A 16600-nucleotide genomic window follows, 5' to 3' on the forward strand; every position below is an offset into this window, starting at 1 on the left:
TTATATACTGCCTTTCATCCAAAGATCACAGGGCAGTTCACAACATAAAAAATGAAAGCAAAATGAAAGCATATAATAAAACAAGAGAAGGAATAAACCAATACCCCCCCCCCAAAGCACACACATTTAAAAGTACATAGAATGTTAACTAGCCAAAGGCCTGGTTAAAGAGAAACATTTTCACCTGACACCTAAAGTTATATAATGAAGGTGCCAGGTGAGCCTCCCTGGGGAAAGCATTCTACAAACTGGAATTCACTGCTTGCTGATCGGAAGATCAGCAGTTCGAATACCTGTGACGGCGTGGGCTCCCATTGTTCTGTCCCAACCTAGGAGTTCAAAAGCATACCGGTGCAAGTAGATAAACAGGTACCACTGTGGTGGAAAGGTAAATGGGGTTTCCGTGTGCTCTGGCACTCGTCACAGTCCTCCATGCGCCAGTAGCAGTTTAGTCATGCTGGCCACATGACCCAGAAAACTGTCTGTGGACAAACGCCAGCTCCCTCGGCCTGAAAGCGAGATGAGCACCGTATATGGTAGCTGGCAGGACAGACATGGATTCAAATCCTTAGTTGACCATAAAGCCCACTGGATATTATCTGGTCACTCCCCAACTCTTAACCTAACTTATTTCACAGGATTGCTGCAAGAATGAAATTAGACACTTTTTCCCTAAGGAAGGGGAAGAGAACGATTTAAGGTAGAAATATAATTTTTGTAGCTGGTGATGTATTTTATCGTGTGCAGCAAAAAAAAGCTAAAAGGCCCCTAAAGGCTGTGACACGACTGACAAGGTTTGTTGGTGCTTGTATTCCAACTGCAGTGCATGCCTTGTTTGTGTTTGTTTATATGACACATATAAGCAGGAGGTACCTCAGTTTTGAGCGTCTTGGAGGCCGAACGTTTCAGTTTTTGAACACCGAAAACCTGGAAGTAATTGCTTGCGTTTTCGAACGTGCCTCAGAAATCGAATGGCTTCTGCTGCGTGTTTTTCAGTTTTTCCAATTGAACTTGCAACCAGCCCTTTGTGCCTTGGTTTTCGAACAATTCAGAAGTCAAACGGTCTTCTGGAATGGATGACGTTCGAGAACCAAGGTACCACTATATCGGAAAAGGATGTAGACATTCTCAGTATTGTGTGTAGACATTCTCAGTATTGTGAGATGCAATGACTTGCATTTTCCTGCTGTGGTCTTCTCACTGCTGTCAAGAGAGAGAGAAAATGCTTTAAAAAGTTGTGGCAAGAGGGCCACTCTAAATTCCCCTTTTGGTTTTATCTTAATGTCAAAAACAACACTGGAAGCCAACACAGGCTAAGAATATTTTGCTAAAGGTTGTGTTTTTAGCATTGGCTGGAACAAAATCTGAACAGCTGACAATGATTCATGCAGTAATTGTTAAAACTACATGTGGTTGTGTGGAGGGTTTCAGAATAAGTTTGAATCACAATTGCTCTTAGGGCAGTGGAAAAGTATTTTGTCCAAATAACAGGAGAAATCAGTCTGTCCTGGACAACTTTTTGTTATGGAGCAGCAAACAATAATTGTTGTTAAAAACAGTTACCCGCAGTATACCTGTCATATTGCATCCGGCCTACTTACCCATCACATGTAGCCTAAGGTAGGTAGTGAGAGTCATAACCCAACTCCCTGCTCTAAAAAAGGATAATCTAATACAAGTCAGTCAACAGTTTAGTGCACCATGATACTTGACAAAGAGCAAAACTATCAACCTCAATTAAAAAAACCCAAACTGAAGTCAAGGTATTTGCTGAAGCACATCCATTCACTTCTTTGGAGGAAGTGTCAATTTCACTTCTGGGAAAGAAACTTGCCTCACATAGAATGCAGAAGGATCAGAGAAATATTTCTTGGAAAATAAAACACAGATGTCTAGTTTGCTCTCCCCTCCCCCTTGGAAAAACAAACAAACAGCAGACGATCTTATGATTCACTACTTATGGCCCATTATCGCAATCACCTCAGCACTGTATGGGAAGAAAGTCTGCCCAGAAGGACTGCAGCCTATGGAAGATAGCTCAGCTCACCTGCAGGTCTGCTCACACTTACCAGCTTTCATACATTGAATCGTGTTGAACAGGTTGCCTCTCGACGACTTTAGCATATGGCAGCTAGATGAAAAAGCTTGCCCATGTTGGCTGCCAATCCATGCCAAGCAGATGATGCATACAGGCTTCAGATTTGGCACATTCATCTTTGGAGTGGCAGGAAAAAAAGCTTAATTCTGTGTATGGTGATATGTGCCCACAACTGGGTCTCTCCCATGATCACCAGCCATGTGGTGAGGTGGCAAGGAGAATAGGCCCTTATTCAACATGTGCAGTTCATGTTGGCTACTATTACTGATCTCGTTTGTTACACTGGCCAAGCTCCAAGGAGCTCAAGGGAAAAGGCCCAGTATTATTCCCCTTTCACTCTCAGCAATTATGTGAGGTAGGTCAAGGTGCCAAGCGGTGGACTTATTGGCTGAAGGAGGATTTGACTCTCCGGTCCAACCAAATGCTCTATCCACTCCATCAAATTGGTTGGCTATGCCTATCTGTGCCTGAAAGCTGTGCTCCCAAGACGACTTCACATATACAGAGATTTAAGACTTTTCTTTTATTCAGCCTGCAAACAGAGTTTGGTGATCCGTGTTGTGAGTCTCCACCATTTTTGGGGGATATGGAAGGTAATGGCAAAGGCAATCACAAACTTTGCACGGGCTTCAATCATGGGCTGACAAACTGGAACGTGTCCAGAGGAGGGCAACCAAAATGGTCAAAGGCCTGGAAACGATGTCTTATGAGGAACGGCTAAGGGAGCTGGGCATGTTTAGCCTGGAGAAGAGGAGGTTAAGGGGTGATATGATAGCCATGTTCAAATATATAAAAGGATGTCACATAGAGGAGGGAGAAAGGTTGTTTTCTGCTGCTCCAGAGAAGCAGACACGGAGCAATGGATCCAAACTACAAGAAAGAAGATTCCACCTAAACATTAGGAAGAACTTCTTGACAGTAAGAGCTGTTCGACTGTGGAATTTGCTGCCAAGGAGTGTGGTGGAGTCTCCTTCTTTGGAGGTCTCTAGGCAGAGGCTTGACAACCATATGTCAGGAGTGCTCTGGTGGTGTTTCCTGCTTGGCAGGGGGTTGGACTCGATAGCCCTTGTGGTCTCTTACAACTTTATGATTCTATAGGTTGTGGTTTCAGTGTGGTGTAGTGGTTAAGAGCGGTAGTCTCGTAATCTGGTGAACCGGGTTCACTTCCCCGCTCCTCCACATGCAGCTGCTGGGTGACCTTGGGCTAGTCTCATTTCTTTGAAGTCTCTCAGCCCCACTCACCTCACAGAGTGTTTGTTGTGGGGGAGGAAGGGAAAGGAGAATGTTAGCCGCTTTGAGACTCCTTAAAGGGAGTGAAAGGCGGGATATCAAATCCAAACTCTTCTTCTTCTATTTCTAGTTTCATTTCATTTTAGAATGGATGGCTGTGACAGATCACAGAGCAGCCCCGTCTCCACATCAGGGTCTTCCTGGAGAGACTCACCATGGGCCTGTAGTTGGAATTGCTGCGCCACCTCCTGGTACTCTGGCAAAGCCCATGTTATTTCCAGACACTTTTCCAGGAAAGCTCAAATTGTCAGATGCAGTGCGTTGTCCCCAAAGAAACCTAACCACCAGCAGCCTCAGGGGGAAAAACAAAACCCAGCCCTCTGTAAATTTCATTTAAGGAAAACACTCCCACCCGCTCCTTGCTGAGGCTCCAAGGAATTGAAAACATGTGCCAACTGACTAGGAATGAGTTCTATTAAATTATGATACAATTATGTAAAATGAGGAAAGCAGTAATATTACCTGCCCGCAGCTTTATGAAGCAATTAGAAACTCTCTAGTGAACTGGTTGTCAAATTGCAGACTTTCCATGGTGGAACCTACCCTCTTGGGAGAGGTCTTTGGCCTGGGGTGTCACTGGCCCCTTGGAGCCTGCCACGTTAATATGTTCTCAGAGGCTTCTGAGATGAAGTGTTTTGCTAAACGTGTATTAGATGCTGTGGCACACACTGTGCCGAAGAAGGCATGCTTCCTCTACCAGGACGCTTTGGCAAAGAAACTCATGCAAAAGAAAATGGCAATTTTCTCCCCTCGTGTCCTAAAGAGGTCAGCACATGCCATGTGATCTTAAAGATTTTTATAACAAACTTTTATAAAAGGAGACAAAATGGGAAGGTAAGTATAGGCATATAGCAGCATGGACCAGTTGGACTTGGGTTCAATTTCCCTCTTAGCTTGAGGGGCAGCCTTAGGCCAGTTTCTTCTGCATTGTGCTCAACTGTAAATTAGGACTAAATGGTCATCGACCTCTGAAGACTGTTGCCAGGAAAGAATGAGATTAATAATTGCAATTCAGGTTGCTTTCTCAAAATGCTTAAGAAGTTAGGAACACTGATATAATGCTGGGATAACTCAGCCAGTACAGCAGGAGACTCTTAATCTCAGCGTTGTGAATTCAAGCCCTGCGTTGGTCAAATAATTCCTGCATTGCAGGGGGTTGGACTAGATGACCTCATGGCCCCTTCCAACTGTACAATCCTATGCTGACTCAGTCCAGCTGAGTACCATTTTGCACAACGTAGCCTAAAAGGCACACTGAAAAATACAGCGGTAACATATTTAATGACTACACCAGAGTGTGAAATTATAAAGCTGATGGACAGAATAGTTAGCGTACCTCTCAACAATCCTACAGGAGCATGTCATGTTTAGTGTGAGCTCCCTAGTTGTGTGGCCTGAAAATCCTCTCTAAGAAACCTGAACAAGTGTACATATATATATATATATATATATATCAGGGTTACAGCTAATAAGAGCCTGCCCTCAAGAATATTCACTGAAATGTTGCCTCTTAGTCCACTTCAGCCATTCTAATTGTGTGAATAAGATAGGTAAGGCGGCAGGATCTATCTGCTCTTTCAAAGAGCTTATAAGATGAGTGGAAAGGAATTCCTGTCTGTGCTCAGAGGCTGCAAAACTTACCCCATACAAAAGATGTAGGGAAACAGTAGAGTTCCTGCTTGTATACACATGGAAGCAACAGGTATCCCCTCCCTTACCAAACTTTAGCCCACAGTAGGGTGGTATAGCATAAGAGGCACTTAACCAGTCACATGACCTTTAAAATGCACACTCGAGGGCAGTTTTTATGGATGCAAGGATGTAACCAGCATTTACTAAATCCAGAATAACCAGGATTATCTTATGACTGCCCTCCTTTAAGTTTCTGTCCAGATGTTTAGTCAAACCAGAGTAAACTGCAAAACCTAACTTTTGAGTAGAAGCCACAGGACATTTCTTTCTTTGTCCCATTTGTGCCTTCTGTTCGTATTCGGTCCGAAATCTTCTAGCTGGTTCCATTTAGGGAAGAAGCTTGACTATTGATACATGCACTTTTGTCCTTTCCTTCAGCAAATTCATCTCCTGTTTCTCCAGACATTCCTCCTGGATGAGTAATTTTCCCCTACCAAAAACCCTGGATAAACAAGTCTGGACTTGGATCTGAACTAGAGGCAGAGGTCTAAATTTGGTTCAAATTCACTGAGGTCAAAATCTCGTAAGTTAACACGCCAGCTCATTCTGGGCTGGGTCAGACATTTTGCTGCAAACCCAAATGTTTTGCCCCGGCGTCTGCTGCCATATTCCAGTGGAACCTGGGGGCAAGCACACTTCTTGCATCACACACAGCATAATGTTTGCCTGCCAAGTAATTGCTTTGGTTGTCTTGCCCCGCATGGTTGGGCTTGCCCTGTACTTATATATTTCTGGTAGACTCCAGATTAAAAGATCAAGAGGAACAGGAGCAAGTTTTCACCCAGTCTTCATAAGCAACCTGTGTGCTTCACTCCCCAAAGATGCAGTGATGGGCCACCAAGCTGGATGTCTTAAAATGAGATTTCCACAAATTCATGGAGGATAAGGAGGTTAGAAGGGTATGTTCTGCATCTGCTGTTGCCTCTGCACACTAGTTGCTGGGAATTCCAAGTGGGGAGAGTCCTGTTTCACTCACATCCTGCTTGCGAGTTTCCCATAGGCATCAAGCTGGCCACCGTGAGAACAGGGGGCTGGACTAGATGGGCCTTTGACTTGGTCTAGCAAGGCTCTTCTTACATTCATTGGAAGGTTCAATCAATTTAAGGTCTTCACATATGAAAACGTTCCCCCTTGACTTTTGTTAATGCAAAGTTGAACTCTACCATATTTTACCAATATAAACCTCTATTCGTTTTTGTGAGGCTTATGCTAGCACAGTGTGGGCTTTACTTTCAATGATCTGCTTAAGCTTATTTGGATAGTGGCACTATTCCACCTGATGAAAACCACTTGCTGGCAAAAATCATGGCAGAAAGAAAGAGAGAGAGAAAAAATGCATCTAGGTTGGATACAGAGCACACACCTGTCATGTGAGAACAGCAACAACCGTTTGAAAGTTTGGCAGTTTAAAATTTTATTTACATAACATCTATCACACAACGGGGCCTGCTGATCACCTGAATGAAGTGTCCACCAGGATGGAGTGTTCTTACTGTTTGAGAATATACCATCAGAGTTCACTGGTACAGGTTCCAAACTCCCATCCCTATTGCAGCACTGAGGTCTAACAGAAGGATTCTTTTCTGTGTTGACTAACACTAAAGGCAGCTGTGCTGGGATGACAGAACTCATTCAGTATCTTCTGTTGTTTTCTCCCCCATGTTTCTGGATATGCAGGAACCTTGGCCTATATAGGGAGACAACAAAACACAGCATTGACCCCCCATAGAGAGACCGCAAGGGCTACAATGAACAAGAAAATCTCTCATGGCACAAACCTCTCTGGACTAGAATCCACTTCATCAGATACAGGAAGTGCTTATAGTGCATTCATGATATGCCTGAGTTATTTTGGCGGAGACAAGTGGTGTTCACCCTCAGTTACTTAGGCATGATGCCCAAAATGCATTAGGACAGAAAGAGAATAGAGGTTTTTTCATGTGATTAATGGATTTCCAAACTGTTATTTCTTTTCCGAAGGCCGTCCTTCCATGGCATGCGTGCCATGGAAGGAGAAAAACATTTGGCTCAAACTTTTGTAGCAGAATACGTATCAGCTGGAGCAGGCGTCAGCAACCTTTTTCAGCCATGGGCCGGTCCACTGTCCCTCTGACCATGTGGTGGGCCGGACTACCTACCTACCTACCTACCTACCTATCTATCTATCTATCTATCTATATATTGGGGGGGGGGGATGCATGCCATGGAAGGAGAAAAACATTTGGCTCAAACTTTTGTAGCAGAATACGTATCAGCTGGAGCAGGGTCAGCAACGTTTTTCAGCCATGGGCCGGTCCACTGTCCCTCTGACCATGTGGTGGGCCGGACTATCTATCTATCTATCTATCTATCTATCTATCTATCTATCTATATTGGGGGGGGGGGGATGAATGAATTCCTATGCCCCACAAATAACCCAGAGATGCATTTTAAATAAAAGGGCACATTCTACTCATGTAAAAACACGCTGATTCCCAGACCGTCCGTGGGCCGGATTAAGAGGGTGATTGGGCCGCATCTGGCCCCCGGGCCTCAGGTTGCCTACCCTTGAGCTGGAGCATCTTTCCACTGAGACTCACAGCATTCCAAGCAGGGGGCAACACTTGCCAGTGCTTATTACGCTTCTGTGAGTCTCAGTAGAACAAGAATGAATGTAAAACAGGCTCTTACTTTCCACAAAAGTCGTTATGGGTGGCAGACACAAAGAGAAGCAAGTCAGGGTGACTGCACAGCCAGTTCTCCACCATCTCTGGGTGCCTGGGGTCAACTTCTAGAAACACACTCCTGAAAGCAGAGAAGCAAGAGAATGAGCCAACTTGATCAAAACTTCCCAATAGGCAGGGCACTTCACATGATCAAATTGGCATGTTGAGAATGTGGGTTTAGTGGATCTGCACAGAGTTTTAAGCACACACTGAAGTGATTTGTGCAATTGCTGAAATACACTGAGCTTCCAAATGTTTTTGGCAGCTTTGAGGCTGCAAGTTGAGCATGGATTAAATTAAGAGCTGGGTGAATCGTGATGCAATCACATGCCCAGTTCAATTAGGTCATGATAGTTGGGAGCCTCAAGCTACCATACGGTGGTTCATAAAGTCCAATATAGACTAGTCCAATTGATGCAGGCTCCTCATCTGAATACTCACTTCTTATTTCTGCACTTCAGTTCCCAACCTGACAGAATATAATTCAATAGTGATTGAATTAACAATTAACAATGGTGTTGAAGGAATGGTGGCGCAAGCAGTAGAAGATGGATTCTTCTGGTGGAGCAGGGGGTAAAAACCTGTTACTTGGGACCAGAAAATAGAATTCTATGAACCTAAGAACTGCTGGTGCTGAATCTGACCAATGGTATATTAAGCTCAACACACCATCTCCAAACAGGGGCCAAGAGCAAGCAAAGCAAGATTGAGAAAGACACTATCTGCTTTTGCCCTAAGCACTTAAAACTATATTCAGCAGCTATGGCTGATATTCAGAAGGCTGATCGCCGAAGAATTGATGCTTTTGAATTATGGTGCTGGAGGAGACTCTTGAGAGTCCCATGGACTGAAAGAAGATCAAACCTATCCATTCTTAAGGAAATCAGCCCTGAGTGCTCATTGGAAGGACAGATCGTGAAGCTGAGGCTCCAATACTATGGCCACCTCATGAGAAGAGAAGACTCCCTGGAAAAGACCCTGATGTTGGGAAAGATGGAGGGCACAAGGAGAAGGGGACAGAGGACGAGATGGCTGGATAGTGTTCTCGAAGCTACCAGCATGAGTTTGACCAAACTGCGTGAGGCAGTGGAAGACAGAAGTGCCTGGCATGCTCTGGTCCATGGGGTCACGAAGAGTCGGACACGACTAAACGACTAAACAACAACAACAACATGGCTGATATTCAGTACTTTTGGGTGGGTGTGTAACACTCTGTGCTAGCCTGAAGCACATTCTTTTTTCCACCCAAAAAAGCACTGCCGATAGCCATTGGTGGACCTGCCTGTCCTCCCCCAAGTTGGAGGCTACCAGAATCTCTGGTTACAATTAATCCTCTACGACAGGCACGTCCAACCTCAAGTTGCCTGCAATCTACCAACAAGTATCAAAAACTGGCAGTGATCTACCACCCTCCGTAGTCATTTGTTTATTAAACAAACAAACAAATAAATAAATAATCTTTATTTCACAGATACAGTAGTTATGTTTCGATATCATTATGACAGATCCAAATAGTTACTAGATGGAGAAGTAACTAAACAAGTGAGAAAAGTCAAACTAGTTTGCACAGATCTGAGGAGTCAGCTTCTCTCTCTCTCTCTCTCTCTCTCTCTCTCTCTCTCTCTCTCTCTCTCTCCTGTCAAAGGGCGTCTCGCAGCTGATGGGGATCCAGACTGTGCCTTGTGCCTCCCTCTGTCTCCACTCGCCCTCGTGCTGCTCAGGGTTGCATCGCTGTGGAGACTGGCAGCAGCAGCGGCTGCTGCTGCATCTGAGGTTGCAGAGAAAGGCCCCACGATTGACCAGAGACAACCCGGCAGTTGACCGCAGGCTCGCGATCGACATGTTGTACATGGCTGCTCTACAGTATGCATATTGTGGAAAAGTATTTTCTTTCATCAGTCCTGAACCTACTGCCACTCATTGTCATGTAATCACCTGAGTTCTAGTATTATGAAAGAATCCTGGGGGCATCATTCATACATGCCTAACAATCATAATCCCCTCCTTATCTGCCAAATCAGTTATTTGTTCATGCTGAGCATTAATCTGTCCTTGAGTGCAACAAGGGCTAGAACACACAGTATTTTATCTGTGTATTACTGCATTTAATGCGTCCTTCTGCTGTTGTTAATTAGCAGTTGTGGTTGGGAAGGCATTCAGGATTGGGACTGCAGTGGAATGGAAGAGGGTTTTTTGTTTTTAAGTAACAAACAAACCAGGAGAGAATTTCTCCAAGAAAAAACAAGCGCTTCGGGGAAATAATAGGATTTTCCTCAGGACAGTGAAAGGACAAAGCACTACAAACCTTTCCTCTTGCGCCAAGGGTCCAGATTCGCATTCCTCCTCTGCTGGGGTTGCTGTTTAACAAGAACTAACCCAGATACATGAAATGCAGGGCTGCAGTTAACATATCATGTAGTTTGGTTCCCAGAGGACATTTTCTATTCAGAGATTCAGGATTCATCACCTGTCACCAGAACTAATTATTTTCTGCTACTGGACTAGGAATCTCACAATCTAAGTTTCTAGTGCACCCTGATAGACATCTTAATGACTATACCCAAACCCATCCCTAATGATTCTCAGCTTGAACACAGCCAATGGCAGTTTTGCAGGCTAAATAATAAACTGATGGAGAATGAGCCAAGCCTAGGCAGTGAGTGCGTTCAGAGCTTTCCCACACGGAACATTCCCTCTGAATCAACCAGGCCCAGTCACACACACAAAATGGGCATGTGTGACCTTCAAAATGTTTTTCCTTCAATTCCTCCTCCACCTTTTTTGAGGGGGGAGTTAATAAATAACTAAAATAAAGGGGAAAAAAACTCCACAGATTCTAGGAAACACTGGTTATGCTTTGAGGTTAACAATGAAAAATGATATTATAAACCCTGGAGTATGAGATGGCAAGATTTGCGCTCCAACTTTGCAGGAGGGATTTCAAGTTGCTTTTCTTTGGCTGTTAAATCATCAGTGCCTTTTTAAAACCCACAAGAATGTAGCAATATACGTGCTACCAGTTTTGACTTTCTCATGCTCTGGGAAAAACACTGCCATCCCAGCTCTCTCCCTCCCTATCCCAAGAAACTGCTTGGAAATATTTAGCCACCTTCCAATTATTCGTCTAGGCTTAACAAACTTTGTTTATTATTAAACAAAATAAAAATACTAAGTTCTAAAAGACTTTAAACACTTTTCTCTCTTTTTGGTTAGTGCATTATTGAAGTCTGCTGGTTGAGGAATTCTCTATGCCCAGAGATGATCAACTTCTTCAATACAGTCACTGCCACCATTACATCACTGCTAACCCTCCCCTTCGGTTAGAGTAAAAGGTAAAGGGACCCCTGACCATTAGGTCCAGTTGTGACTGACTCTGGGGTTGTGGCACTCATCTCGCTTTACTGGCCAAGGGAGCTGGTGTACAGCTTCCGGGCCATGTGGCCAGCATGACTAAGCCGCTTCTGGCAAACCAGAGCAGCGCACGGAAACGCTGTTTACCTTCCCGCTGGAGCAGTACCTATTTATCTACTTACACTTTGATGTGCTTTCGAACTGCTAGGTTGGCAGGAGCAGGGACCGAGCAGCGGGAGCTCACCCCGTCATGGGGATTTGAACCGCCAACCTTCTGATCGGCAAGTCCTAGGCTCTGTGGTTTAACCCACAGCGCCACCCGCATCCCTTTGGTTAGAGTACTCTGAGCCAATAAAACAGCCTTTCCCTTAAGCTCGGACAGGGACAGCAGGGAAGGAGGTGCCAGAACAAAGTTGACTTCGATCAGGACAATATAGTGCCCAGTTTCCTCAAAGTACAGTATATTCATCAGGAACAGCAAACACATATTAGACGCAGCATGCAAAAATTAAATTAATTTAAAATGCATAAAATAAAATGAAAACCCTTCCTGACACAATAATAAAGTGTTTGTTACACGACAATCCAATGATACCTAGTTACTGTAATAGTGATGAGAAGGACGGCAGCTCAGAGCAGCTGCTTTGCATTCAGACGGCCCCAGGTTCAATCCCCAGAATTGACAATTTCGACTGAAACCCCAGAGAACCTTTGCCAGTCAGTGTAGAAAACACTGAGCTAGATGGATCAACTGCCAGACTCAGCATAAGGCAGCTTTCTATGTATGTTCCTATTGTGTAAAATTGGTATTTAAATAGTTCCCGACTTCTTGTTTCAGTGCTATGTGGTCAAGGATTATTTCCCCCTTTTTTGCTTTTGTACTGAGTTTTCCTCTCTCGGCACTGTTCTTCATCTAGTGCTGGCACTGAGAGGCCAAGGCATGGCCCAGCTCAGAAGGGACATGACTCTCAGGAACCCTGCACTGAGAAGCACAGCCTAGGTGCTGTGCACCTGGGAGCTGCATGAGATTTCTAAGCTACCCCTCCACTTCCCAGCACTAAAGGGCAAGATAGCACAGGGAAGTGATGCAAAGGCCTCTGGGGCATTACTTCCTATAGTCCTGCGAAGGCAAAGGGCTGGCTGGCTGAGAAATGCTACCTCGCCCACCACTGCTGGTCCAAGTGGCACTGCCTGATGACACTTTTGACCTGTAAGGTGCCAGGAGTGTAGGTAAAGGAGGATTGGACCCTGCCACTAAGGGCTTTAGGCTAGCTAAGGGGGCAGACACAGTTTCCCTCTCCCAGTAGGAAAACAGCCAGGGGAGCTGCCCCTGCTGCCCACCTCCCAGCATTTGTCTGAGGCAAGTGCGCCACACTTACAGCCCTGGCATTGCTGCTGTTTACCGCAGATCAGATCTCTACATGTATTGTTCAATTCGCTTCCAGTGGTGGCTGTTCCACTAACCATCCTTTGTACAGTGGTACCTCAGGTTAAGAACTTAATTCATTCCGGAGGTCCGTTCTTAGCCTGAAACTGTTCTTAACCTGAGGTACCACTTTAGCTAATGGGGCCTCCTGCAGCTGCCACATGATTTCTGTTCTCATCCTGAAGCAAAGTTCTTAACCCGAGGTACTATTTCTGGGTTAGCTGAGTCTGTAATCTGAAGCGTCTGTAACCTGAGGTACCACTGTAGTAGCTGTGCTCCACTGAGAGAGCGCAGAGCTGACTGCCATACCCCAATTCTCCCTGATCTGGTACACTAAAAGTAATTGGAGGCACTGAGAGAACTCTCAGCCTCCAGAGAGGTGTCCACGTTTTCCACAACCACTACCCAGAAATATTATCTGACATTTTCAATTATTTGTGATTTATGGGGTTTTCTTCAAGTGTTTTGAAATCCGCCAAAACATCGTAGTTGCGAAAGGAAGCTGTGGGTTGTTTCCTAGGATTGAGTTCAAACTGGACTTGTAATAATCTGGCTAATGAAGCAAACATTAAAGAGATCTTTCTCACACTTGTTTATTACACGTACTGTGGTTTCTCTCCTCCCAATCTATCTTAATGGAGATCTTGGCCAGCAAAGCTACGTTTTCTGGTTGATGGGTGTGTTCTTAAAACTACAGAGCCACAAATTGGAACATCTCAGCCACAGCAGGGTATTTTGAGATGCAGCTGGCTGCTGGCCTTTAAGTTCCCAAACGAACTTCCCCAAATCATCACAATATAATATCTTAGGATCACTTCCCAAGTGCCACCTAATATAACTTCTTCAGCTCCAGTGATTCCTTCAACTATTTTAAAAATTATCTTTTTGTAACTCCTTCTCTCTCTCTCCATACCAGCTCAGGCACCAAATGATAGATATAAGGTGCCGATATCTTTATGGTTTGTTGAAAATAACCAATGAATTAATGACACAGGTGGCACTGTGGGTAAAAGCCTCAGCGCCTAGGACTTGCCGATTGAAAGGTCGGCGGTTTGAATCCCCACAGTGGGGTGCGCTCCCGTCGCTCGGTCCCAGCGCCTGCCAACCTAGCAATTCGAAAGCACCCCCGGGTGCAAGTAGATAAATAGGGACCGCTTTATAGCGGGAAGGTAAACGGCGTTTCCGTGTGCGGCTCTGGCTCGCCAGAGCAGCTTCGTCACGCTGGCCACGTGACCCGGAAGTGTCTGCGGACAGCGCTGGCTCCCGGCCTCTAGAGTGAGATGAGCGCACAACCCTAGAGTCTGTCAAGACTGGCCCATACAGGCAGTGGTACCTTTAAAAAGGTAAAGGTAAAGGTAAAGGGGTACCTTTACCTTTACCTTTTTAGGATGGTCGAATGGTTAGGCGGGGGGCTGTAGACCCCCACATGGGGGTTTAATTCCTCCTCTTATCAGTAAAAGGGAGTCCCGTGGTGTTTCCACACCAAAATGCAAATTTGGAGGTGTACTTTAAAAGTGCTGGGCTAGGGGGTTGGATTGAGTGGGGGTGCCCCTGTTTCACCCCTGCTGGCCTCTACCACCCACTGTCTGTGGAGTGAATGCTGGGCCTCGCTCCCCCTCCCACCTGCCAAACATGTGGACACGCCAAAGCACTCCTGACAAGATCTGCACTGGTGGCAACAGAAGAAACCCCCTAAATGGCACTTTCTAGGTGCAGGGATAAGCCAGCCTAGCTGCTGTCATGGGATGACACCAGGCTTGACTGCTGCTCCCACTCCAGGCTGACATAGCAGTCTGTCTGCCTCCCCTCTCTTCTGCCCTGGTCACTGTGTGCAACAGGGCAGTGGATGTTGTACTTGTGGCCATGCCATAAATGTTTTTTTTTTTTTTTAATTGCTCTCTAACTTGGTGACTTTCAGACATACTAATGTTGGTTATATTGATTTTTAAGCAAGGGGAACAGGTAACAAGGGAGGATTTCTCACCTCAGTTGTGGAGTTTTTCTCAATCCCCAATCTCTGAACCTGAGACAGAAAAGGAAGAGAACTGGGAAAGACAGAAACTGCTCTCATTTGCACACTCCTGTCATTCTCTTCCTCCAAATTATTTTAGCTGTGGTGGCAGATGGTGTCCCCCTCAGGAAGTCTTATTCCCAGTTCCCTGAAACAAAGCTCCCTTATTGTCAGAAAAGAAGCAGCCAGCATTAGCCAGAACTTACCTGCCATCTTTGAGGACGTATGAAGCCAATTTCAGAATCTGTTTTATTACACTCATCCCATCCTTTCCTCCATCCAGTGCACCAAGATCCTCATATCTAGAAACCAAAGACAAGGTCTAAAAACCAAAGCACTACCTAGCTTTACACATAGCAGCAAAACAAACAAGGCTGCCTGAAAAATATGTTTGCTACTGATAGGCAGTCACAGCTCTCCAACGTTTCATTCAGGCAATATTTTTTCTGGCCCTACCTGGAGTTGTCAAGGATTGATTCTGGAACCTCCTGCATGCAAATCACGCGTTCTATCACTCAGCTATGGCCCATTCTTTCAAGGGAAATGGAAAAGGTCATGACACCTCAGAACCATACCATGGAGATGGTGAAGTGGTCCAGCAGCTGCTACTATCTCTTCAAAATATGGCGAGAGCCCCTTTGAACTCAAAGATCTCCCCACATCATACCTAGACTGGCCTTTAGAATACCAGCAGTCCTCACCAAAGAGCGGGGGGGGGGGGGGCAGAAATGTAGTGAGGAATAAAGAGGGAAGAGGTTTCTGGCTACCTGAGGATTTCTGCCGCCAACTGAGTCATGTCTTCATGGAAAATGTATGGTGGATTACTGATTATAGTATCTATCAAACCCCAGGGCAGTAGGCATTCCCAAGAACCTACATTGAAGAAAGAATAAAAACAAATGTTAGGTTGACAGAAATGATAAATATCACCAAAATTAATGCTACTGAATATTTTCGATGCAACCAATGTGTACATATTGTCAAAAGAATTGATATTATATCTTAGCAACACAAATTGCAACTCAGCGGAAAACAGCCAAAAATCTTGCACTGGATGCTTGGTACTGCTCACTCTGGAATATAGCTATAATGGAGAAAATCACATATAATTTGAGATTTCAGCAAGGACTAGAACCCCCATACACTTTTTATATGGTTTGGCATTCCTTTATGACATATATAGCAGAACCAGCATTTTCAAGACAAGCCTGGCAAACCTGGATCTAGAGTTGACAGTCCTAACTTGGGCTCTGTTGTTTTTAAATCATGTGCAACTACTCATTCTATGTGGCTATTTTATAATTTTGTTTTTCACCATTTCATTTTTGTCTGCTCTTATAAGTGTACATTATAGAACGAAATAAAAATTATAAAAAGCTTTACCAAAAAACAAAAGCAAAGCAAAACAAACTTTAGGTATAATAACAGGCTCAAAGGTAACTTGCGAAATTGTATTTGTTTATCCCTCCCGACCTTCCAGAATAACTAGCAGGTTGGTCTGGATCACATGTGTAATCCAGCCTTCATAAACCATGGTTCATAAATCAAGGGTGTCAAGCACTCCTTCCCTCCTCTGACAAAGAGAAGATGAAGGGGAAGTACTTGGTCCAGAGACTAAACAGCAGCTTATAAGGCCTACACTGATCATCTAAATGACACCACGGTCCCCCCGCCCAATAAAAAAACAAATTAGAAAACCCTTCCAAACTTATAAACTGCAAAACAATGTTTAAGGGAACTGTATACTGTTAAAACAGTGGTGTGAAAAGCAGCAGTAGCGCTTTCCCAATAAGTGTGTCCTGCTTGTCAGGACTGGTAAAGATGGTGGCAAGTTTGGGAGAAGCTACAGGTTGGTGGAAGCCTTGCAGAGGCCTCTACCATCAACTTGGAACTCCCTGGCCTCACTGCCTTGCCCCTCTATTCCTGTCCACTGGGAGGGCACTGCTGCCGCTCTGCTCCCCGCATGGGCTGCTGCTGCTGCTGCACAGTTGTATCTGGCCAGATTATAAAGAATAACATACGAAGCT

General features: G+C 44.8%; 1 protein-coding gene across 2 annotated transcripts in view; it reads right to left on the bottom strand.

The window, feature by feature from the left end:
* Window positions 1–266: 266 nt before the first annotated feature.
* HEMK1 (HemK methyltransferase 1, mitochondrial release factors N(5)-glutamine) overlaps window positions 267–16600 on the bottom strand; it is a 54324-nt gene continuing 37990 nt past the window's right edge. The window contains exons 8-12 of one of the 2 annotated variants that reach the window (XR_014508536.1): window positions 15341–15446; window positions 14780–14875; window positions 7751–7864; window positions 6538–6767; window positions 267–1203 (exon numbers count right to left, since the gene is read on the bottom strand). Coding sequence is in view for 1 of the 2 variants with exons in the window: in XM_083429518.1 (XP_083285644.1) it covers window positions 6713–6767; window positions 7751–7864; window positions 14780–14875; window positions 15341–15446 (371 nt within the window). In the remaining variant the exon portion in view is untranslated. Of the gene's footprint in view, window positions 1204–6469; window positions 6768–7750; window positions 7865–14779; window positions 14876–15340; window positions 15447–16600 lie in introns of those variants that run through there. The other variant, XM_083429518.1, reaches the window with a different exon arrangement.

The sequence above is a fragment of the Podarcis tiliguerta genome (assembly GCF_965153285.1).
Source record: "Podarcis tiliguerta genome assembly, chromosome: 2".
Lineage (NCBI taxonomy): Eukaryota > Metazoa > Chordata > Lepidosauria > Squamata > Lacertidae > Podarcis > Podarcis tiliguerta.